Source organism: Gastrolobium bilobum, unplaced genomic scaffold (assembly GCF_033153095.1).
Source record: "Gastrolobium bilobum isolate Gb01-03AN ecotype WA unplaced genomic scaffold, APGP_CSIRO_Gbil_v1 utg330893, whole genome shotgun sequence".
Lineage (NCBI taxonomy): Eukaryota > Viridiplantae > Streptophyta > Magnoliopsida > Fabales > Fabaceae > Gastrolobium > Gastrolobium bilobum.
The window spans coordinates 2,640-25,822 of NW_026896879.1; the positions used below are offsets into that span (position 1 = coordinate 2,640).

The 23,183-nt window shown below is 38.2% G+C and overlaps 2 protein-coding genes across 2 annotated transcripts; both read right to left on the reverse strand.

Annotated features, from left to right (window-relative positions):
- Window positions 1-3,566: 3,566 nt before the first annotated feature.
- LOC133302599 (defensin Ec-AMP-D1-like) lies at window positions 3,567-4,295 on the reverse strand. The gene is made up of 2 exons (XM_061502408.1): window positions 4,136-4,295; window positions 3,567-3,940 (listed from the first exon to the last, which is right to left on the reverse strand). The coding sequence occupies exons 1-2, from the start codon at window positions 4,200-4,202 to the stop codon at window positions 3,765-3,767; spliced, it is 243 nt and encodes an 80-aa protein (XP_061358392.1). The 5' UTR covers window positions 4,203-4,295; the 3' UTR covers window positions 3,567-3,764.
- A 1,535-nt stretch (window positions 4,296-5,830) lies between these two features.
- LOC133302600 (plant UBX domain-containing protein 7-like) lies at window positions 5,831-8,031 on the reverse strand. Its single transcript, XM_061502409.1, has 4 exons — window positions 7,872-8,031; window positions 7,611-7,707; window positions 6,985-7,268; window positions 5,831-6,232 (listed from the first exon to the last, which is right to left on the reverse strand). Exons 1-4 carry the CDS (start codon window positions 7,914-7,916, stop codon window positions 6,068-6,070), a joined length of 591 nt encoding a protein of 196 aa, XP_061358393.1. The 5' UTR covers window positions 7,917-8,031; the 3' UTR covers window positions 5,831-6,067.
- Window positions 8,032-23,183: the final 15,152 nt, after the last annotated feature.

Here is a 23,183-nt window from a genome sequence, read left to right on the forward strand (position 1 = left end):
CAAAATTCAAATTCAAATTCAAATTTCAAATTTCAAATTTCAAATTCAAAATTCAAAATTTAAACATTTGATAATTAATTTAACTAATTAAATTAATTAGTAATGTCTTGGACTATCCAAGCCCATTACTTTGATCTATGCGCCCTCCACCCTATCTGTGGAGTTCCAAACTACTTCTTGGGCTAATAACAATTGTTAGGCCCAATACCTTTAATGCTAGAGCATCTAGACAATTAGGTGTTAGTGTGTGACCCATTAGGTCCAACATAGCCACTGACATAAATGGGCTTGGGCCCAATAAGCCCACAACCCATCTAATGACAACACAGAGCACTAGCAATGCTTTGTTGCCTCAGAACTAGATAGATTAATGACTTGATCATCCTATTACACATATTTGGTTGCCGTATATATTTCCTTTCGTCTCGGTTACCTTCCCATAAAACCTAGGGTAAGGAAGCGTATCAACCCCTGCGGTTTAGGGTATTTATTCGAAATAGGGAATCTTCAATTTACAGACTCTAAAGGCAGATCATCTCATGATCTCTTTTACTATGCATAGATTCTCGAGTCCCTGTAAATGTCATCCCGATTTCTCCGGTTTACAGATAACCTAATCTCTCACAGAGATTTGACGAATTCCTTCAGCTTATCACCCTAGCCCTATGTTCTTTCAGGACAAGCCCAACAGTATACCTATGAGTCTCCATGTTTCAGGCAGACGAGGTGCACAATCAAAGCATGCCTTCTAGAACACAGTCTAGGTAATAGCTTCTGGTATTAGGAAAGACATACCCAAATATAAAGAGACTACTCTAATGATACTCTCTGTGAGAGTTCCTCATAGAGTCTCTTTGTGGGTCTGTTCAGTGCGAGCTATACCTTTATAGGTCCACCCACGACTTTAGCTAAGACATCTCCATATCTGTAGCTCATGAGGTCTTTACCTTGCATCCAAATACAAGTAGATAAGTCGTGCTAGTCTTACCCGAGATCACTGATCCTCATTCTCAGTGTCTCTAGACTAGGAACATAAAATTAGGAATAAACATGCAGTATCCTTGAATTCTCATGATCGTGATCTCATCACAGATACTCAAAAGATACATATTTTATTCCAAGGGGTTTATCCAGTTACTCATATAAATATTAATAGTAATATTGAGACAAAATATGAAACAGGATAAATAGTGCTTTTATTTGCGACAATATAAAAGGTCTACATATATCCTAATCTAATCAAAAGATTGTCTCTAGGACATCCATATACTAACAGTTCCTCCTTAGGGTTTTAAAAAAAAGTGAAAAAAACCTAGCCATTCTCTCCTCCTTCCATGCGCCACTTTGTGAGGTTTTCTCTCTGAAAACATCACTCTTCTAAACACATTTGCCTAGCCTCCTCTTTCATACATTGAGCGCATAGCAAGCCTCATTGTGGTGATCAATTGGTGGTTCTACAAGAAGGAGTTCTTGCATCTAGACGCGGGTGGTGTGGATCAACGTTAGAGGGTTTGAACCCTTCAGACCTGACCTTGATCATCCTGAAGTTTTACGAACAAGGTATAATATACGTCTTAAAGCACGTATCTTGATATGCATGTGTGTTCCGCTAGCGAAAATTTTTGTTTTTCCCTATCACATGCCTCGACCTTCAAGGTCATTTTACTTTCATTTTAGGCCTTCCACTGTAGATACTAAGCAAAAAAAATAATTGTATAGAGCAAAGAAAGTTTCATTCATGCATGCACTAGTACTTCTCATAAGAAAAAAATGACAAACAAGAAAGAGTCAACATAATACCCCAGCTCTAGAATGTATATCATATAGAGGAATAAAGTCAAAGAAATGAGAAAAATAAGAAAAATACAAAGATACCCATTGCTCCATGGTATTAAGCTGCAACAACATGTAAAATTTGGAGACATTAGACAAGTTTTCCTTTCATAAAATAAAATAGCACAAAAAGTAAGAGATATTGGTATTTGGTACTTTGCGTCTTTGCCACATAAAATAAATATTATTTTATTTTAATAAATTAAATAGGCCAGCCTACAAGGCTGTAGGCCGGGCTTGACAAAATTGGCCTATGACTTATTTGTTAAAAAAAAATTTATAAACCTAAGTCTACTCTACTTTTCTGAAAGGTCGGGCCTAGGCCGGACTCAATGTAGGCCGGGCTGGGCCAGTCTGGCCCATTTACACCCCTAGACAACCCCTAGACAGGACGATGTAAGATGTGAGACAATGTAAGAGGTGTAGCGGGTTTGTTCATATTCCATTCGTACAATCAAATTATTGCGATCTTAAATGTATTTAATTTGTATTGATGTTCTTACTTCTTCTTATGAATATAAAATTTTAGAATCACAATAGCGAAATGAAATATATCTAAACTTGGTCCATCTCATAAGTAGGGATATTTCGTCAACCGATCCAAACTGATTCAAACCGCGGTAATTGAATCGAAAAACCAATAATCGAATAAATCGAAAATTGAAATATCGAAAATAAAAAAAAATCCGCAAATTTTAATTGCATTGGATCGATTTTCGGATTGGTAGATGAAAACCGATCTAATCCAAACCGGTCCAATATATTAATTTCTCTCTACCTACTTGGGTCTTTTCCCAATCATAGTCCACAAATTTCTAAACCTAAGACCCATTAACTAAACCCAAGAAAAAATCTAATCACATCTCATCAACAAAATTTCATCTATGTATAGCTTCATATCTCATTGTCCAAAAATATATATATATTATTATTTACTTATGCTTTTGTATTTAAAAAAAAATACAAAGCCAATATATACAAAAGATATTATTTGCACAATAATCATGAAACAAATTTTAGGATTTTCAAAAAACCGAAAATCGATCCAATCCAAACCGAAAAAAATTGGATTGGATCGGATCGGATTTGAAAAAAAATTCAAACCGAATGAATAATGACATGATCAAACCAAAAGGATTGGATCGGATGATTTTTGCTTCCAAAACCGATTCAATCCAGACCGCGAATACCCCTACTCATAACATTCTATAACTAATTTGAAAAGAGATTAAATACTAAAGATATAAAATTATTAAATTATAAATTAATCACCTATTTCACGACTGGAATTAATTCTATGTTTTCTTTTAAATAACAATAGCTTAGTAGAATGCATTTATCTCATTACATTTGATACACCACCATATGATATTAATCCCCAAAGAACCTACTGTTATGCGAATCATTAAATTGAACCAATACAGCCAGTTTAGTAATTATTAGATATAAATGAATTAATGATTAAACTTGAATATATAATGATTATATATATAATTATTTTCTTTGGTGAATGATTTTAAAATATCGTTTTGGTATTGTGAAGAAAAAAATTATAATAAAAATTAGTATAACCTCTACATAAATTACAATTATAATCAAATAATTTTTTTTCAATCTAAAATAAAATTATTTTGAAATCAACGAAGATAAATTATTTTCTATAACAAGACGGACAATAAACCCAATATATATCTAAATATTAGGGTGGAAATAAAGCTTACTCTAACAGTAAATTAAAGAAAGACAGACATATTATTCCTTTATTTTCTTCATCCACACGATCAAAAGATCTGATGACGAGACAAAATACACGCGACGAAGGCAAGCAAAGAAACCCATAATAAAATGGGTTACATTATTCTCAAATATAAACTGAGTAGGAAGGTGATAAGTCCATCATCTTCATTCAGATCTCTTTGAGAGCACTCCTTTTATGAACATTTTTTGGTGCAAAAGCATCTGCGACGGAAGCCACGACAATGTCCTCCAGTGAAGTGTTCAGTTTGGCAAACAGAAGCACAGTTAGTGTCACTCACACATGTTCCCTTGAAGCGATGGCTCTGAGACTCACAATTCCTTGCTTCTGCCACCATTGTGGGCCCCATCTCTGTTTTTAAGTCACAAAACAACACAAAGTTGAGATATATAAAAAGGAAAGATAAAATATTATATACAAGTTGTGGATTATGTGAGCAACACAAGTAAGTGTCTAATTCTTTGGTAGCATCTTCATATTTAAGAGTAAGACCACAATGAAAACAAATCAAAATGATGACGACATTAAATATTTAGAAAAACCCACCGGTAGCCACTAGAAGGAGAAGCAGGACGAACATGGTGGAAACCCACGGCGTAGAGTGAGCAGCCATATATATGAGGAAAACTACGTTTTGGAAAGGAGGACGAACAAGTTGGTGTTTGAAGCAGAATGCAAATGGAATGGTTTCTCTTAAATAGACCAACAAATGCAACTAAAATAAGGGTTTAAAGGGTTATAGGAGATAATTATCTCACCTATATAAAAATATAAAAATGTGTGGATCATATAGTTTGTGTGTCGTGTGAAGAGAAATAATATTTTCTCTTATTTAAATTCTTAAAATAAATGAATTGATATTGTAAATTAAATAAATTAATATGATTCTTTTTTCTTTGTATTCAGAGACAGTTTGTTTAAACCTTTTTTTAAAAAATTCACGATGAATAAATATTTTTTTGAAAAAAATTTAATAATTTTGATAAAAGCTAAAAGACTATTGTGTGTGTGTTTTTTTTTTTTTTTTCTTTTTCTATGCTTATCAGGAATGATCTGGAAAAGAATGAATATTACGGAAAAAAGGTGACCACTCGATTCAATGCATTATTACTTTTACAAATAGTGCTGGTGCTGGCAGTGTCTTTTATTGCTTTCAATTTTCAAATCATCTTTTTTGACGAAGCATGGTGTCGTCTTTCAGCTTTGGTGGGTCCGCATTTGCTTTTTGGACAATTACAGGGCCCCTATCTGTCACGTACGTGCGTTTCCTTTATGGCACATCACATGGATGTACATGATACACGAGGTTTACTCTTGTTTTTGTTCATTATTTCAATCTATAGATTTTTTACACATTAGGTATTAATATATGTTAATAATGATATATAGTCCCTCTTCTGGAGCGCTAGAAGAGACGGCTTCTATTTTGATGCGTATTAAAAGAAATATAAACAGAATAGTATAACGGTTGAGTTACATGGTAATATAACAACCTCAGATTAAGATTATTGAAATTTTTCTCTTTTTATATCTTGAACAAAATTTGTAACATTCAGTGTAGAACAAAAAATTAGAGATTTATATTGGAGTTATTTTATGTCCAGTATTTACGTAATTTGAACAATTAAACAAAAAGGTCAACTACTTTCTAATATTATCCCCTGTTTTATTCTTTAAACAAATGACCAATGTTCTCTCACAAAGCTGACTGTCGGTGAGCGGTCACTGTCATTTGAGGTAGGTCCTTCTTTATTAGCAAAGGTGTTTGCTTTCGATTCGTGATGGAATTTGAATCCCCTGCTTGCGTATGCAGGTTTTTAATCTATGCGAATGGTGGAAGACCAAATACTTTAAGCATATTCGTTGGTGGCTTCGTATTGGATGGACTAATAGTTGTAGAACTAGGTTTTGTACGTGCTCCTCAAGTATATCTGCTTTTTTTTTCTCTTTTTTTTTTTAATACAGGTATATCTGCTTTTTAACTTCATTCTTTTCACGTGGCAAAAAGCCCAATCAGGGGGTTTGGTAGTTGTTACGTCACAAGTGGGGCCGTGTCTTAAAAGTTAAAATATCTTTGAGGGAATATCCAGATCCACATATACACTTAACGATAGGGTCCTTGGAGAGCTGTTTTTAATTTGAAAATTAATTTTCCAATAAAAAAACAAGCAAACAAAGTTGAATGACTACTCCCAATAACATTTTGTCATCGAGTAAAACAATATAGTTGCACAGCTTAGAAAGCCCAAGGGGAGAGAATAGTACTAATACCTAATAAGTAATAACATTGATATATTTTCATTAACTTGATTTTACCCATCATTTAGAATCTATACACAAAAATATTTCAATGAACCTTCCCCTTTTCTTTAGACATAAACCAGTCTCATCAAAATATGAAAACGGGATCATATATAGATGGGAATCACCAATCCAAAATTCTCCAGTCTGAAAATTTAACCCAGTAATGAATAAAACTTAGTCCCAAGTCACAGAGATCATAGAGTTGGCAAGCCCTGATTCCTCGAAGGTTGAATTACTTTCATAGTCCAGATTTTTAGACGCTCCAGGAATTGCTTGTGTTAATCTAAATGGCTTTGTCTCATCTTCCTTTAGTTGAGCAGAAATAAATGACCACAGCAGCTTCAAGAGGAAAAAAGGTCACTAAGAAAATCCAAACCAAACAAATAAACTAAAAAATACAAAATCAACTTGCATAAAAAGCATATGTTCCCAGCCCTTTCACAATGCAATGCTAGGCTCATAGGCTTCGTACAGAGTAGTTAAATAAATAAAATAATCTCCACGCACCAACATGAAGGTCTTCAAGTCACAGAAACATGACATTTGCATATACTGGTTTCCACACACCCCACCCCAAACATTAATAATTTCTTGCTAAGTGATGTGTAACAAATGTGTGAATTCAGCAGGATAAATAGTACTGTTCTCCGAATTAACAAGAAAATAACCCTGTAAATTCAACCTGGCAAAGATTATCTACATGCACCAATCATTAGTATAAACAGACACGGTTATAAAGCAGTCAAATGCATGTAACTCCCCAATGGTCGTCAATTAAAATGCATGTAACTCCCAATAGTACCGTAGTACATAGTTAAGTCATCCTTATGCAAGTAGGTTGTGCATAATAAATTTAATAGTTAAAATATGGCCCGAGACTCAGTATCACATAAATCCACAACCATCACCATTTCAGAGTAGTGTTGCGAGATCAAAACATAACAGATATAGAATCATATCCAGCAGTTCTCTGAAGGGTAAAAACGTATGGCATTCAGAAATCATAACTAAATTGAGCAGAAGACAAACCATAAACCAATAACATACCATTGGATGCATTCCTACGGGTATATGAGAGTAACATGTGTTACCTGAATTGGATCAGTGCGAAAGAAGTTACGCTGTACCCGGCGTCCATCTGGAAGCCGGACACCGACTCTGCATAGGAGATTTCTTTCAGCCTTGGGTTCTTCAGGCAGGGTTGGATATGCAGGCCTCTTAGGCAAGGCTGTTTCTTGCCAGTTGACAGCAAAATCTGCATCTTTATTATCTCTTCCAGCCATTACACTAGATTCTTTCATGCTTTCCATGGAAGCTGCCAGAGCTCTTTGAACTTCCTCATCCTCTTCTTTATTTTCACCTAAATCTAGAATAGCTGTAACATCAAAAGATCATGATAAGAGAAAACCCCAGTACACAAGGCTCTCGACTTGCGAGGATAAGGGTGAGGGATCAAAAGATCATGATGATGACAAAAATATGCAAGAGATAATTTTATCATTAGTATATGATGGACACGGAATTCAGCCAGCGAAAGCAGAATTTTCAATACTCAACAAAATGAAAAAAAGCATGTCCAACAGATGAAAGATATCAATTATATGGAGTGTTGATAAGTAAAAAGAGTAACAATTATATATAACAATAAAGACACCTTAAATGTCAAGTCATCCTGACACCGAACAAACTGGCACACTGAAAGAGACTAGCAACAAACCTTTAGTTTTAGGTGGGCTAGAACTTCCTCTAGGACGCTTGTGAGACAAGGTAATGTGATGATCCTTAGGACCTGCATCAAGGAATGCCAGTAGACCCTAAAGTAAAGCACAAGACTCAAATCAGTATAGAACTATAAAATAACAACCAGGTCCAAGATTTAATATGAATAATGTTTCAGTTTCCCAAGTAAAAAGTTCCATAGTGAAAAAGTTCCATAGTGAAAAAGTTCCATAGTAAGTTAAAAAGTTGTATTACATACTTCCAATAAGCTTTCAGGTTGAACCATTCCGCACCACGAGCGCATCTTTTGGCCAGTGATGGGATCAATAATAAGCACAACAGGAATTGAATCCAGTCTGTAATAAGTGCAGACTTTTCTGCCTTCAGTTGTATCATCATATACCTATATGCAAAAAAAATAATTGACAATGAAAACTGCAAATAATACAAAAATATACTATAAATGCACGTGTTCAATATCAGCAATAACTACTGCTGCAAATATCACAATGAAGCCCAGCGGCAAGCCGCAGCTACTCTCACCTTAACCATTTGAACTTCTGAGGAATTAAAATAGGTGGCATGGAGCCAAAGCAATAAACATTTACCAATCAGAGAAATGAATGGTTGGTAGAAGACATGGGTGATGTGGAAGATAATGAAAATGAGCATGTTTTTTATGATGATACCTTGACTTTGGGTGATATTGCAGTTGTAACGGCAGCTGGTGAGCCTTTACTTTTCACCTAGCTGCATACAAGGTCTAGGAGACAAGCAATTTCATTGCCTTTCTGGAGGAAGGAAAGTTATAGAAAGTGTGGAGATCAACAAATTGAAGATGTGCCATAACATCTCAACAATGTTTCTATTAGTGAAAGTGAATGAAGTTTTGTTGCTTCCTTTATGTTACTTGGATCCTTGTTTGGAATGATAATTATGATGTATTTAATTATGAACGAATGCCGTAACAAGTTTATGCATAGGACTTCACTGTTGCATTATACCACTACCTGCTATAGCAATATAGCATTTTCAGGGTTGGCCATTACCGGCCGCTACATGCATTTGATAACGGTCCGACCAAATCCGAGTCACTGCAGAAAAGGAATGGGCCTCAAAGAACCCGGGGTGTCCCTATTACCCAGCTAGTAGTAAGCCCGGTCCAGCAGGTCACATTACATTTGGTGATATGCTATGTTCACTTGAAGGTGTAAAAGGTCACCAGATTTCATGGCAAAAGTGCCACAAAGCAACAAAGTGAGAAAGATTTTCTCATAAACCTTCCCAGATACACATGCATCTCGGAAGAATTCTCAACCACACTCAATTTATCCATACTCTATTTGGCACGTATGAAATAAGGGTCCGGAATTTGTGCAATCCAGCCAAACCTCCGCCACCACAAAAGCCTCCAGATTTGAGCCCAAACACGGTGGCAAATGGGTTGGTAGCAATTGAATTACAGCAACTGTTTGCTCAACCAACTCAGCTTTGGGTACAGTTGCAAGAGTGGAACTGCTCAAAAGCTGTGACACAGTTATTAATGTAGGAACCATCATGACAGACAGCCTGGCAGGGAGAACCGACCGAATTTGAACGATTCATAAAATAATCATTCTTCAAATGTCACAATATATGAATGTTTTGGAGGGAAGTAATGATAGGAATCCTGCTGTAAGAGTCAATCATAGGAAGTGATACAGGTGAACATTTAACCTGGATGAGTCAGCAAAGAATATCCCCTAATCTGTTAGGGAAAAATCTGTTAGAATTTGGTGGGAGTGAGGAAACACAGCTAGTGCTTTAGTTATACTTGTAAAAGGGTTATAAGATATTATTGAATTGTGTAAATAATCTGATACAAGAGGTCTCTATTTATAGAGAATAAAAGACCAAATTCTTGACCTAATGGGCTTGGCCCAATAAAACAAATAATAATAAATAACTAATATTTACAACACTCCCCCTCAAGCTGAGGAATCGATATTTATCATTCTCAGCTTGCTAGTAAGTTCTTGAAATCTGTCTGAAGGAAGTTCCTTTGTCAATAGATCAGCTAATTGACGCCCAGTGGGAATGTATGGAGTGGTAATCAACCCGCTATCAAGTTTCTCTTTGATGAAATGGCGGTCGACCTCAATATGTTTAGTCCGATCATGTTGAACCGGATTATGAGCTATACAAATAGCGGACTTATTGTCACATAGCAGCTTCATAGGTCCCTCACATTTTATTTTGAGATCATCAAGTATAATTTTCAGCCACAGTAGCTCACAAATGCCTTGAGCCATAGCTTGAAATTCAGCTTCTGCACTTGATCTGGCAACCACATCTTGTTTCTTACTTCTCCATGTCACCAAGTTACCGCAAAAAAACATGCAATAACCAGTGGTAGATCGACGGTCAGTCACGGATCTAGCATAATCAGCATCAGTGTAGACTTCTAAAGAGAGATTGCCATCACGTCGGAATAACAATCCTTTACCAGTAGTAGCTTTAAGATACTGAAGAATTCTTTCTACTACCTGCATGTGTTTCTCCTTTGGATCGTGCATAAACTGACTGACAACACTAACAGCATAAGCTAGGTCTGGTCTAGTATGAGCCAGATATATCAATTTCCCAACTAGCCGTTGATATTGTCCTTTATCAACTGGAGGACTTTCCTCTTCATAGCCTATCTTGTGATTCTGCTCAATAGGAGTATTAGAGGGTTTACACCCGAGCTTTCCTGCTTCTTTGAGAAGATCAAGAACATATTTCCTCTAGCTAATAAAAATTCCTTTGCTTGAATGAGCTACTTCTATCTCTAGGAAATATCTCAGTTTCCCAAGGTCTTTGACTTCAAACTCAGAGGCAAGCCGTGTTTGCAGAATGTGTCTCTCCACAAAATCACCACCTGTGATAATGATATCATCAACATATACAAGAAGCACAGTAAGCTTCCCATTTTGGGAGTGCTTGAAGAAAATAGTGTGATCTCCTTGTCTTTGTCTGTATCCTAAGGTCATCATAACCTTAGTAAACCTTCCAAACCAGGCACAAGGTGACTGCTTCAATCCATACAAGGCATTTTTTAATCTACAAACTTTATTTTCTCCCTTTATAGAATCAAAACCAGGCGGGATTTCCATATAGACTTCCTTCTTCTAACTCACCATTGAGGAAAGCATTTTTCACATCAAATTGATTTATATCCCAATTGTAATAGGCAGCAAGGGATAACAAGAATTTCACCGTATTCATCTTTGCAACTGGAGCAAAGGTTTCTTCATAATCAACGCCATAGGTTTGAGTGTAACCTTCGAAGACTAATCGAGCCTTGTATCTCTCAAGAGTTCCATCAGAATTATATTTCAGGGCATAAACTCATCTGCACCCTACTGCTTTCTTTCCGTTAGGTCTATCAATAACCTCCCATGTTTTATTTTTCTCCAACGCATTCATCTCCTCTTGCATGGCTTGAGCCCAATTCCCATCTTTCAAGGCTTCATGTACTGATTTTGGGATTGAAATAGAATCTAGTGCTGAAACAAAGCTTTTGTGCTGCACAAAAAGATTAGCAGAGGAAACAAAATGGGAGATAGGATATTGAGTACAAAAGGGACAGGAAGAACAAGATTTCTTGGAACAAGATCTTTTTCCTTTTTCTTAGAGCAATGGGTAAATCATCAGAAGCAGTAGTAATGGGTAAGTCATCAGAAGTATTAACATCATGATCAGAAAGATGAGATTCAGGACTTACCAGTGGTTCAGACGATTGAGGTTGCTGGTGAGGCAATGTGGGTTGTTTCCTTCTTTGATATACCAACTCAGAAGTCACAATCTTCCGTATCTCTGGTGTACTTGATGTATCAGTCACAGGAGGATCAGTCACAGGAGAATCACTCACAGGAGGATCAGACATAGAAGGAACAGGAACAAGAGGAGGAGACATTGACACAGGTAAAGGAATAGACACTGAAGATTCAAACTCAAAGAAGGAAGGTGATGAGTTTTCTGGTGAATTATTCTCCCCTTGAAGATGAGGACCTTGGAAAAAGGACTCAGATTCTTGAAATGTAACATCCATAGAAAAAAATTTCCGATTACCAGGGTGATAGCACTTGTAGCCCTTCTTATCAGGAACATAACCAAGGAAGACACATTTAATAGCCGTAGGGTCCAACTTACTGCGATGATGTTTATGAACATGAACAAAAGTAACACACCCAAACACTTGTGAAGGAAGACTCATAGTTGGAATAGAAGGGAAAAAAGAAGTTATAGAGTGAATAGGACTTACATGGTCAAGTACCCGAGTGGGTAAACGGTTGATCAAGAATGCTGCAGTAAGAATAGCATCTCCCCAATAGTATTTGGGTACATGTATCTGAAACATTAATGCACGAGCCACTTCAAGAAGGTGACGATTTTTTCTTTCAACAACTCCATTCTGTTGAGGGGTGTCAACACAAGTTCATGAATCATACCGTTATTTCGTATAAATTGGGAAAAACTGTGATTGACATATTCAGTACCATTATCTGTCCTTAGTCTCTTGATTTTTTTACCAAATTGGGTTGCAACCATTAGTTGCTCATACAACCAATATGGGACTATATATCTCAACACGCCCCCTCACACGAGAGCCAATTGGGCTTGAAGAGTGAATGATGCAACACGCCCAGCCTACCTCTGCTAAGAAATTCCACAAGAGAAAGTGGGGGGCGGCGAGGCTCTGATACCAACTTGGAAAAGGGTTATAAGATATTATTGAATTGTGTAAATAATCTGATACAAAAGGTCTCTATTTATAGAGAATAAAAGACCTAATTCTTGACCTAATGGACTTGACCCAATACAACAAATAATAATAAATAACTAATATTTACAACAGTTATTAAATAGAAGGCTCAAATAGAAAGGCAGAATGGAACTGGGAAATCAGTTCTACAAGAAGAGCACCAGAGAATTCTCAAAATTGCTCCGGAATTATCATTTGTTCTAATCTGATACCACAACTCTGAAATCGGGAGCTCTAATACCATTTTGTTACGTTCAACCAAGAACAAAGATAAAATGAAATAGAAACAAGAGATTTGTATGGATAAAAAAAGATTACAATGAAAATCTCCACAGCATTACATAGTAAACTACAGATAAGGAAGATGAAATCAAAGGAATATACACTGAACATAGCAACGAACTACTACAGATTATGAAAGGAATTGAAAAAGAAAATTCGAAAACCATGGGAGAGTTTGAGAAGATCAGAGGAATTCTCCACGCGAACCGGAAGAAACCTCAAAATAAAAACAGAGAGGAAGATAAGTTGTCCATGAAGAAGAGGTGGACAAACCTACCGACATGCAGAGCTCAAACAATGAAACCAGACTCAAAACTCAACTCTAACCTGAAAACTGTGGATCCAGATCCAAATCGAACCCAAAACCCAAATGCGCAAATGAACCCAGACCTGAAACCATATCCAAACCCCTACCCCTACCTAGGCCTAAACTGACCCAGATCCAGACACAAAACCAAAGCATGCACCCTCAACCTACTCTCAATACAAGATGGACCTGAGAGAGACCTCAACAGACCCAACCCCGACCATGTCAGCTTTACCAGCCTTCCAAAATTCCATGCTTTCTGTTACTCCAAAGTGTTGGAGGGCCAAGCCACTAAACCCCGCAACCCTTTAGTTCGTACATAACCACGAAAAAAGCTACACATCTGCAACCAAACACCACCTGCACTACTATGTTGTGGAGGACTCAAGTTGTGCATATGTTATTGAAAATGATGGCCAAAATGAAAATTATATTGAGCAAGAAAAGTTATAAATGGGATCCAGCGAGTGAATGATGCCAATGCACATTCTCGTGTGTAAATTGTTGACAAGTGGATTTGTCGATTATTTGTGCAAAACTGGTCAAAGAACAGCATACTGTGCTTTGCCCTCACTTGTGTCATAGGGTGGCATGCTACAATGGTTCTAAAGCAACAAGTGTCAATGCTTATGTTTTATTTATCTTATGGCATGAGAAGAGTGAAAGGTTGTTTGAACATATAAAATTTCTAAGGAATTCCTTTGAGGAGCTATGCCGTTTAGAAAAAATCATATAATAAAGCAATGTGTGTAGGTTTAGATATATCCCTCCCAAATTCCTTTGGTGCTTTGGTCACTGTTTGAACACTTTTTTTTCAAGCAAGAAATGTTTGTAGCCTAGTTTATCTTTAAAAAGCTTCCCATATGTGCTAGCAAGGAACATGAAGAGACAAATACAATGTTCCCTCAAGTTCTTCACGTGATAATTGATGTTGATGAAGCAAATAATGAGGCATCACCATTTCCACACCAAGATATTGGTGTCCTTTCTGACCCCCTACATGTTATCAAAGTATTATTGGAGTTTCTCATCAACACGGCCCTAATATGACCAATTACAATGCCATCTATGGGAATTGAAAATTTCCCATCTATGGGAATTGAAAATTGGAAATGGGATCCCAATGGAGGTTATATTGCTTTGTCCTACAATTCAAACAATGGAATCCCGAAGAAGAGACTTTTGCTGATTGCTTTCACCTTGAGGACAAGGTGAATGTTTTGGGGGAAAGTATTGATATGAATCCTACTGTAAGAATTTATCGTAGGAAGTGATGTAGTGGAACATTTAACCTGGATGAATCAACAAGGAATATTCCTTAATCTATCAGGGAAAATCTTATTAGAATTTGGTAGGAGTGAGGCGAACGTGGCCATGGTAGTCAAAATCGCAATCCAACACGTAAGATCGTGTGATTCTGCAATCTTAGACACCAAAATCGATCCGGAACAGATGTTGGACCACAATTATTTTGTTTTGACCCCTTTTTTTTAATTTTGACCTGGTTTAACTTTAAAAAACTCACCCAAATAACATCCAATCTGATGGCAAACAACCACAAAAAAAGCCCACCCCAATCAACCCCAAAACGGCCCAAATCCCTAATCTGACCTATGCGAAGGCTGCGCCACTGCATGCGACTCGGGACACGACACAACACGCCGACATGTTACTTCTAAAAAATGTCATATTATGACACGTTGGGACACGTTTTGATATTAAATAATATTTTTAATATATACAATATAATTTATATTTAATACATATAATAACCCATACTAAGTCATATAAACAATCAAATATTCAAATTTCATAACATAAATATAAAAAAAAATTCGTACCTTGTTAATTTTTCATATCAAATTTCATAACAGAAAAAATTGATTTATAAATTATTTTTTTTGTTTAGTTAATAAAATAAAATTGGATACCAAAAAATAAATAAATAAAATTCAGACCCAAAAAAAGAAGTGTCGGAAACGTGTCGAAACGTTGACCGCGTGTCGGAAAAAGCTGACTGCGTGTCAGAAAAGCATGTTGGAACGTGTCGAAACATTGACCACATGTCCCAAAATGTTGACCACGTGTCGGAATGTGTCGGTGTCCGACACGTGTCGGAACGTGACGGTGTCCGACACGTGTTGGAACGTGTCGGTGTCTGACACGTGTCCGACATGCATTTTTTTAAATTTGTGCATGTCCGTGCTTGTTAGCTTACTTGTGACTTGATTACACTTGAATATAAAATAATATGTTGTGTATTGATCTAATTTAGAGGGTTACAATATATAGAGACTCTAATGGGCTTAAGTGAAAGGCCCAGACCTAATACAAACCTAATACAATCAGAATTAATTACAGACTAATCATATCTAATCATAATAATTACAGACTAATCATATCTAATCATATTTAATACATTCTAACACTCCCCCTCAAGCTGGTGCGTATATATTGTGAGCACCAAGCTTGTTACAAATATATTGAACCCGAGGACCTCTAAGAGCTTTAGTGAAGACATCCGCTAGTTGATCAGAGGAGTTGACGAAAGCAGTCTTGATTTCTCTTGACTGAATCTTTTCTCGAATGAAGTGACAATCAATCTCTATATGTTTGGTCCTCTCATGAAAGACAGGATTAGAGGATATATGTAGCGCAGCTTGATTATCACAGATGAGTGTCATGGGTTGTTTCTGTTCACAAAGATGAAGCTCCTGAATCAACTGCTTTAACCAGACTAACTCACAGGTAGCATTTGCCATTGCACGATACTCAGCTTCTGCACTAGATCGAGCAACAACAGGTTGTTTCTTGCTCTTCCACGAAATTAAGTTTCCTCCAAAGAAGACACAATAGCCAGAAGTAGAGCACCTGTCCGAGGGTGATCCTGCCCAATCAGCATCTGAATAACCACAAATTTCTGTATTTCCCTGATCTGAATACAACAAACATTTTCCTGGTGCTCCTTTGATGTATCGGAGGATCCTCACAGCAGCATCCCAATGTGAATCACAAGGGGAATCAAGAAACTGACTAGCCGTACTAACAGCGAAAGAAATATCTGGCCTAGTCACAGTAAAATAGTTGAGCTTCCCAATTAGCCTCCGATAACGTCCAGGATCAGATAACGGCTCCCCCTGTTCGGGTAATAACTTGACATTAGGATCCATAGGTGTATCAACTGGTTTACTCCCCAACATACCAGTTTCTTCTAGGATATCCAAGGCATATTTCCTTTGACAGATAGAAATGCCCTGTCTGGATTGCGCCACCTCAATTCCCAAGAAGTAACGCAGCTTCCCAAGGTCCTTTGTTTGAAATGTACTAAACAAATGCTGTTTTAACTGACGAATTCCGTCTTGATCACTTCCGGTGAGAATGATGTCGTCAACATAGACTAACAAATAGATACACTTATCAGGAGATGTAATCCTATAAAACACAGAATGGTCAACTTTACTGCGGATTAAGCCAAACGCCTGAACAGCAGAACTGAAGCGACTGAACCATGCTCGAGGAGACTGCTTGAGACCATATAAAGATTTCCGAAGACGACACACCTTTCCAGACTCCCCCTGAGCAACAAAACCAGGTGGTTGCTCCATGTAAACTTCTTCTTGTAAATCACCATGAAGAAAGGCATTTTTGATGTCAAGTTGAAGGAGTGGCCAGTGACGAACAGCAGCAAGGGCAAGAAAGAGGCGGACTGACGCCATCTTAGCGACCGGAGAAAATGTATCGCTATAATCAAGGCCAAAGATTTGAGTAAAACCCTTGGCAACTAAACGTGCCTTGAGACGATCAATATGGCCATCAGGTACAACTTTCACAGTAAAAACCCAGCGACAACCAACTATAGACTTCTCTGGAGGAGCAGAAACAAGGTCCCAAGTGCCATTGGAATGAAGTGCAGTCATCTCATCAAGCATTTCTTGGCGCCACCCTGGATGGGAAAGTGCTTCACCTGTGGTCTTAGGAATAGAAATAGAAGAAAGACTAGAAACAAAGGTGAAATGAGGTGAAGAAAGATGGTCATAACTCAAAAAGGTATAAAGAGGATAAGGGTTACGAGTAGTACGTGTACCTTTTCTTTGAGCAATGGGAAGAGTCTCTGATGAAGGATCCGGAGGGGAAGAAGCAACAGCAGTGGGCGATGAGTCAGCAAGAGTAGAGTCGACAGGAGGCACAGTTTTGCGACGCTGATAGGTGAGAAGTGGACGGTCCTCAGGTATAGAAGCAATAGGTTGCTCATCTGGAATAGAAGCACCTGCAGCTGGCAAAGACAAGTCAAGAAAGGGACAGGAAGTACATGATCAACCTGTGACATCTGAGATGGGATAGAATTAAAGGGTTGTTGATCAAGAAAAGTGACATCAGCGGAAACTAAGTAACGCTTAAGGTCGGGAGAATAACATCGATAACCCTTTTGAAGACGAGAATAACCAAGAAAGATACACTGAAAGGCTTTGGATGTTAACTTATCCTTACCAGGAGTGAGATCATGAACAAAACAAGTACAACCAGAGACATGTGGAGTTAGAGGATAAAGAGGAACATCTGGAAGCAATAGATTATGAGGAATGTCATTGTGGAGCACAGATGAAGGCATGCGATTGATGAGAAAACAAGAGATGAGTACAACATCTGCCCAGAAGTGAAGGGGAACCTGCATATGAATAAGAAGGATACGGGCAGTTTCAATGAGATGTCTGTTTTTACGTTCAGCCACCCCATTTTGTTGTGGAGTGTGAGGACAAGTAGTTTGATGTAAAGTACCTTGTGTGGCCAAGAAATTAGAAAAATCAATAAAAACATATTCCTTAGCATTATCACTACGTAGAATACGAATAGAAACACCAAATTGAGTATGGATCTCAGTAGAAAACCTTTTATAAATGGAAAATAACTCAGAACGATTTTTCATTAAATAGGTCCAAGTGCAACGGGAAAAATCATCAATAAAGGTAACGAAATACCGAAAACCTAAGACAGACAAGGTATGACTTGGACCCCAGATATCTGAATGAACAAGAGAGAAAGGGGCATCAGCTCATTTATTGACTCGACTGGCAAAAGAGGAGCGTGTATGCTTCCCTTGTTGACATGACACAATCTAAAGACTGAAGACCGGACAAAAGAGGAACCATTTTTTGCAACTTTGAAAGACTTGGATGACCAAGGCGACTGTGGATAAGTTGTGGAGATTCTGTGAGAGAGCATGCTACTGAAGGACGAGGCACATCCAGATAATAAAGCCCCCGTGACTCACGACCCACTCCAATCATTTTCCCCGTACCCGGATCCTGCACAGAAACAGAATGGTTAGAGAAAGTAATGGTGCAAGTGAGGGAGTGGATCAACTTACTAATAGAAATCAAGTTATAAGGGATGCCAGGAATGTAATAGACAGATGTCAGGGCCAAGGTAGAGGTCGGACGAGCTTGTCCAATCCCACGAACTGGGGCTTTGGTTCCATCCGCAAGGGTAAAAGACGGTAAATGATCAGAATAAGTAAAAGATGTAAAGAGTTCCTTATTACAACAGAGATGATCGGCAGCATCGGAGTCAAATATCCAAGTGCCAAGTGATGTAGAATGAGAAACACAAGCAACGGGATTACCAGTATAAGGCTGAGACTGAGGAGAAGCCTTCCTGAGAGGGGTTTGGAGTGCAGCATAGTCTGAACCTGAACCAAATGATGCATTGTCTGACTGAGCTATATTTGCAACAATAGAAGGAGAGTTAACCCCCGAGAGATCAGGAGATGCTACTGCCATTTAAAGATAAAATATAAAAGCCGTAAACGAAGGCAAACGATATCCAATCAAGGAGAACCACGCGTCTAAAGTCAGACCCACAGAGAAACAATCACAGATCCAGAAAAGGGAGGAGAAGGCGAGCTTCTCTGTCCAAGACCGGCCGGAAAAAGCCGCCGGAGTAGTGCACACGCGTCGGTAGAAGGTGGCGCGTGAGGCCCACGCGCAGAGGAGGTGGGAGGCGCGTGAGGGATGCGTTGGTGACCGGACCTCCACAGACTTGATCGCCGGGAGGAGACAGTCCTGATCGCGTGACGTCTGGTCTGAAAAGTCGTCGGAAAAACGTCTCTGGTGGCCTGAACAGTGGTCCTAGTGGCGGACGGTGGTTCCGGTGGCCGTCGACGGTGCTGACGCGTTTGGAAAATTACTCAGAAGCTGTTTACAGCCCTAGATGGCTTGCCGGAAGGACGCTCGGCAAAGAAAGAGGACTCCTAAGCAGTGGGCTTAGGTTTTAAAGCAAAAACAAGGTTTCTAAGCGAAAGCGAGGGTCCTCAGAACAAAAGAGCTCTGATACCAACTTGAATATAAAATAATATGTTGTGTATTGATCTAATTTAGAGGGTTACAATATATAGAGACTCTAATGGGCTTAAGTGAAAGGCTCAGACCTAATACAAACCTAATACAATCAGAATTAATTACAGACTAATCATATCTAATCATAATAATTACAGACTAATCATATCTAATCATATTTAATACATTCTAACAATTACATCTAAGTATGTGAATACATATCTTCCCTTTTCGGTTGTCGTCTGTTTTTCTTTTGGCTCTTATGTAGAATATTCTAGATAGTATTTATTGATGTAGTTGGTAGTTGTATATTTATTGATGTAGTTGGAGGTTGCATATTTATTAAAGTAGTTGAGGTAGTTGGATGTACTCAATATAAAAAGGACCCATTAGGTCTCTCAATGAATAAAAAAAGTATTATTCAGATAAAACACTTCTTCCACTTCTTCTTTTCTTCATGGTATCAGAGTTGGTTATATTCCAGTCTCTTCCCCGTTCTGATTTATTTTTAAGTCATTTTCCTATTCCTTTTTTTTCGTTTTAGCCACTGCCCAAGCCAGAATCCTTACCTAGACACCTCCAACCACGAAACCAAGGCCACCATTAGGTTCAGAACAAAATTCCGAGCCAGCCCACAGAAGACCCGTGGCAGTACTGTTCATCACTGTAGCAATTACTGTTTCACTGTGGCCAACCCTCTTCTTGTTTTGAGGGTCAAAATCGTATTTGGAGGAACTTTTTTCTGGGTACCTGTTAGAAAGCCATGGATGCTGGAAATTCTGAAATTTCGTCTGGAACCTCACCCCTTCCCAACTCTTCGTCTTCTGGAGACAACCCAGCAATGCAGATCACCAGTCACCGTTTAAACGGTAGGAACTATCTGCAATGGTGTCAATCTGTTAAGTTGTTTATCCAGGCTAAAGGGAAGATGGGGTATCTCGACGGAAAAAAGGTAAAACCAGCAGAACGTGAACCTGGTTATGATGCTTGGGTGACTGAAAATGCTTTAGTCATAACAAGGCTGACTAATTCTATGGAACCAGATATCAGTCAAACTTATTTATTTCTTGATACAGCTCACGAGATTTGGGAAGCTGTTAAAGAATATTACTCTGATCTGGGCAATGCATCTCAGGCTTTTGACCTCAACACCAAGGTGAAAGAATTACGCCAAGGAGGGATGACTGTTACTGAATACTTCCTTGCTCTGAAAATACTACTATGGCAAGAGTTAGATCTTTATGATAAAGCAGACCTTCAAGGTTTAGAAGCTAATGCAAGGTTCAAAAATTATATAGAGAAAAGGCGTCTCTATGATTTTCTTGCTGGCCTTAATTCTGATCTGGATGATGTTCGTGGAAGAATTTTGGGACAAAACCCATTACCTTCCCTTGCTACTGCTTTTTCTAAAGTACGAAGGGAGGAGCTTCGCCGAAAGGTAATGTTGGGTGATAAGGACTCTAAGTCCTCTGATGGGTCTGCCCTTATAGCAAAGAATATTGTTCGTCTTTCTGGGGACTCAAAACGTTCTGACCGTTGGTGTTCTCATTGCAATAAGGGTGGTCACACCCGTGAAAAATGTTGGGAAATTCATGGAAAACCACCAAACTGGAAACCAAAATGACAGAACAAGAATCATGCTAATCAAGTATCTTCCGAAGATAAAGGGGAGGTGTCTCATGTCCCTTCAAACCTTGATGGTGTTTTCCTCTCCAAGGCCCAGTATGAGCAATTTCAGAAACTGATATCTCAACCTGTCGAGGCAACTAGTCATGTTGCTCAAAAAGGTATGGCATTCCATGTTGAACGTAGTAATCGTTGGATCCTTGATTCAGGGGCCTCTGATCACATGACAGATAATGCAACCTTATTTTTCTCCTATACCCCTTACTATCACCCGTCACGAATAAGAACAGCTGATGGGAATTTCTCCACTATTGCGGGGAAGGGATCCATTAAACTTTCTGAGCATATTATTTTGAATCCAGTCCTTCATGTTCCCTCTCTTACCTGTAACCTCATCTCAATTAGCAAATTTACTGCTGAGTTGCATTGTGTTGCTAAGTTCTCTGCAAATGCTTATACCTTTCAGGAACAGGACTCGGGGACGATGATTGGCAGTGCTAGAGAGGAAGAAGGGCTCTACTATTTTAAAGAGGATCCTTGTGAAAGGAGGATTTTTTCAAACCACTCTTTATGTTTATCAGATGATTGTAATGATGTTTTGTTATGGCATCGTAGGTTAGGACACCCAAATTTTGTCTATCTTCAGATGTTATTCCTGAACTTGTTCATCAATAAAAAGCCAAGTTCCCTTCTTTGTGATATTTGTCAGCTTGCAAAGCATTCTCGTGCCACTTATTCTCCTAAAAAATATCATGAATCTTCTCCCTTTACATTGATTCATAGTGATATTTGGGGACCTGCTCGTGAAAAAAATGTCTCGGGTGCTCGTTGGTTTATTACTTTCATTGATGATCATTCTAGGGTATGTTGGGTATACCTCTTGAAAGATAAGTCTGATGCGGCATCCACCTTTAAAAATTTTCATGCTATGATTCAAACTCAATTCCAGACCTCTATCAAAATTCTGCGAATAGACAATGGTACTGAATATTTTAATTCTGTTCTTGGAGATTACCTAAACCAGCATGGAATTATTCATCAAAGTTCTTGTCCTAACACCCCTCAACAAAATGGGGTGGCTGAAAGAAAAAATAGACATCTAATTGAAGTTGCTCGAGCTCTTTTATTCACGATGCATGTCCCTAAATATCTGTGGGGGGAAGTCGTCTTGACAGCCTCTTATCTCATTAACCGGATGCCTTCTCGGGTACTAAATTTCCATTCTCCTTTATCTTGTCTTGCTAAATTTTTTCCCTCTTTCAGTGTTGTTTCTTCTCTTCCTCCCAGAATATTTGGCTGTGTGGTTTTTGTGCATATTCCTCCACATCACAAGTCCAAACTTGACCCTAAATCTGTTAGATGTGTCTTCATAGGATATTCCCCTAATCAAAAAGGTTATAAGTGTTACTCACCTTCTCTCCGTAAGGTTTTTGTTTCCATGGATGTTACCTTTTATGAGACACAATCCTTTTTTTCCCCGACTTCTCTTCAGGGGGAGTCTATTGGTATTGGTATGGATGAAGATAAGCCTGGGAAACCAAATGATGCTGCTGTCTTACCTTGGCCTTTGGAAACAGGGGGAGTTATTGGGAAGGAAACAGGGGAAGCAACTATACCTGAATCTAATGATCCTCCTTGTGATCCTCCTGGTAAATGGGGAAAATTTTACAGCAGGCGCAAAACACATGAAGATACTCTAGACTGCCAGGATCCTGATTCGAGTCCTTGTTCCAGCAACCCACTTGAATGTACTAGTACAGCCAGCATTAATATGCCTATTGCTCTTCGGAAAGGTACTAGATCTTGCATTGCTCATCCTATTTCCCATTATATCTCATATGAAAAGTTGTCTCCAGATTTTCGTGCTTTCAACACTATGTTAGATAGTACCAGGATACCCAAAAATATCCAAGAAGCACTTGATGACCCAAAATGGAGGAATGCTATATTAGAATAAATGGATGCACTTACAAAAAATGGAACATGGGAGTTTGTGACATTACCTAAAGGAAAGAAAACTGTTGGTTGCAAGTGGGTGTTCACAATAAAATTCAATGCAGACAATAGCATCAATAGGTATACAGAGACTCCAATTGAAGCTAATATCAAGATGGGTGTTGAGGACGGGGAAGATGTTGATAGGGAGCAGTACCAGAGACTAGTGGGGAAATTAATCTATTTGTCTCACACTCGTCCTGATATTGCTTTTGTTGTGAGCATGGTTAGCCAATTCATGCA

What these genes read in the sequence shown, in the direction of transcription:
- LOC133302599 (XM_061502408.1), bottom strand. Translation starts at nt 4,202, where the DNA reads ATGGCTGCTCACTCTACGCCGTGGGTTTCCACCATGTTCGTCCTGCTT. An exon ending in TCTCCTTCTAGTGGCTACCG is followed by an intron (nt 3,941 to 4,135) that starts GTGGGTTTTTCT and finishes ACTTAAAAACAG; the next exon opens with AGATGGGGCCCACAATGGTG.
- LOC133302600 (XM_061502409.1), bottom strand. Translation starts at nt 7,916, where the DNA reads ATGCGCTCGTGGTGCGGAATGGTTCAACCTGAAAGCTTATTGGAA. An exon ending in AACCTGAAAGCTTATTGGAA is followed by an intron (nt 7,708 to 7,871) that starts GTATGTAATACA and finishes GCTTTACTTTAG; the next exon opens with GGTCTACTGGCATTCCTTGA. An exon ending in TTCGCACTGATCCAATTCAG is followed by an intron (nt 6,233 to 6,984) that starts GTAACACATGTT and finishes TTCCTCTTGAAG; the next exon opens with CTGCTGTGGTCATTTATTTC.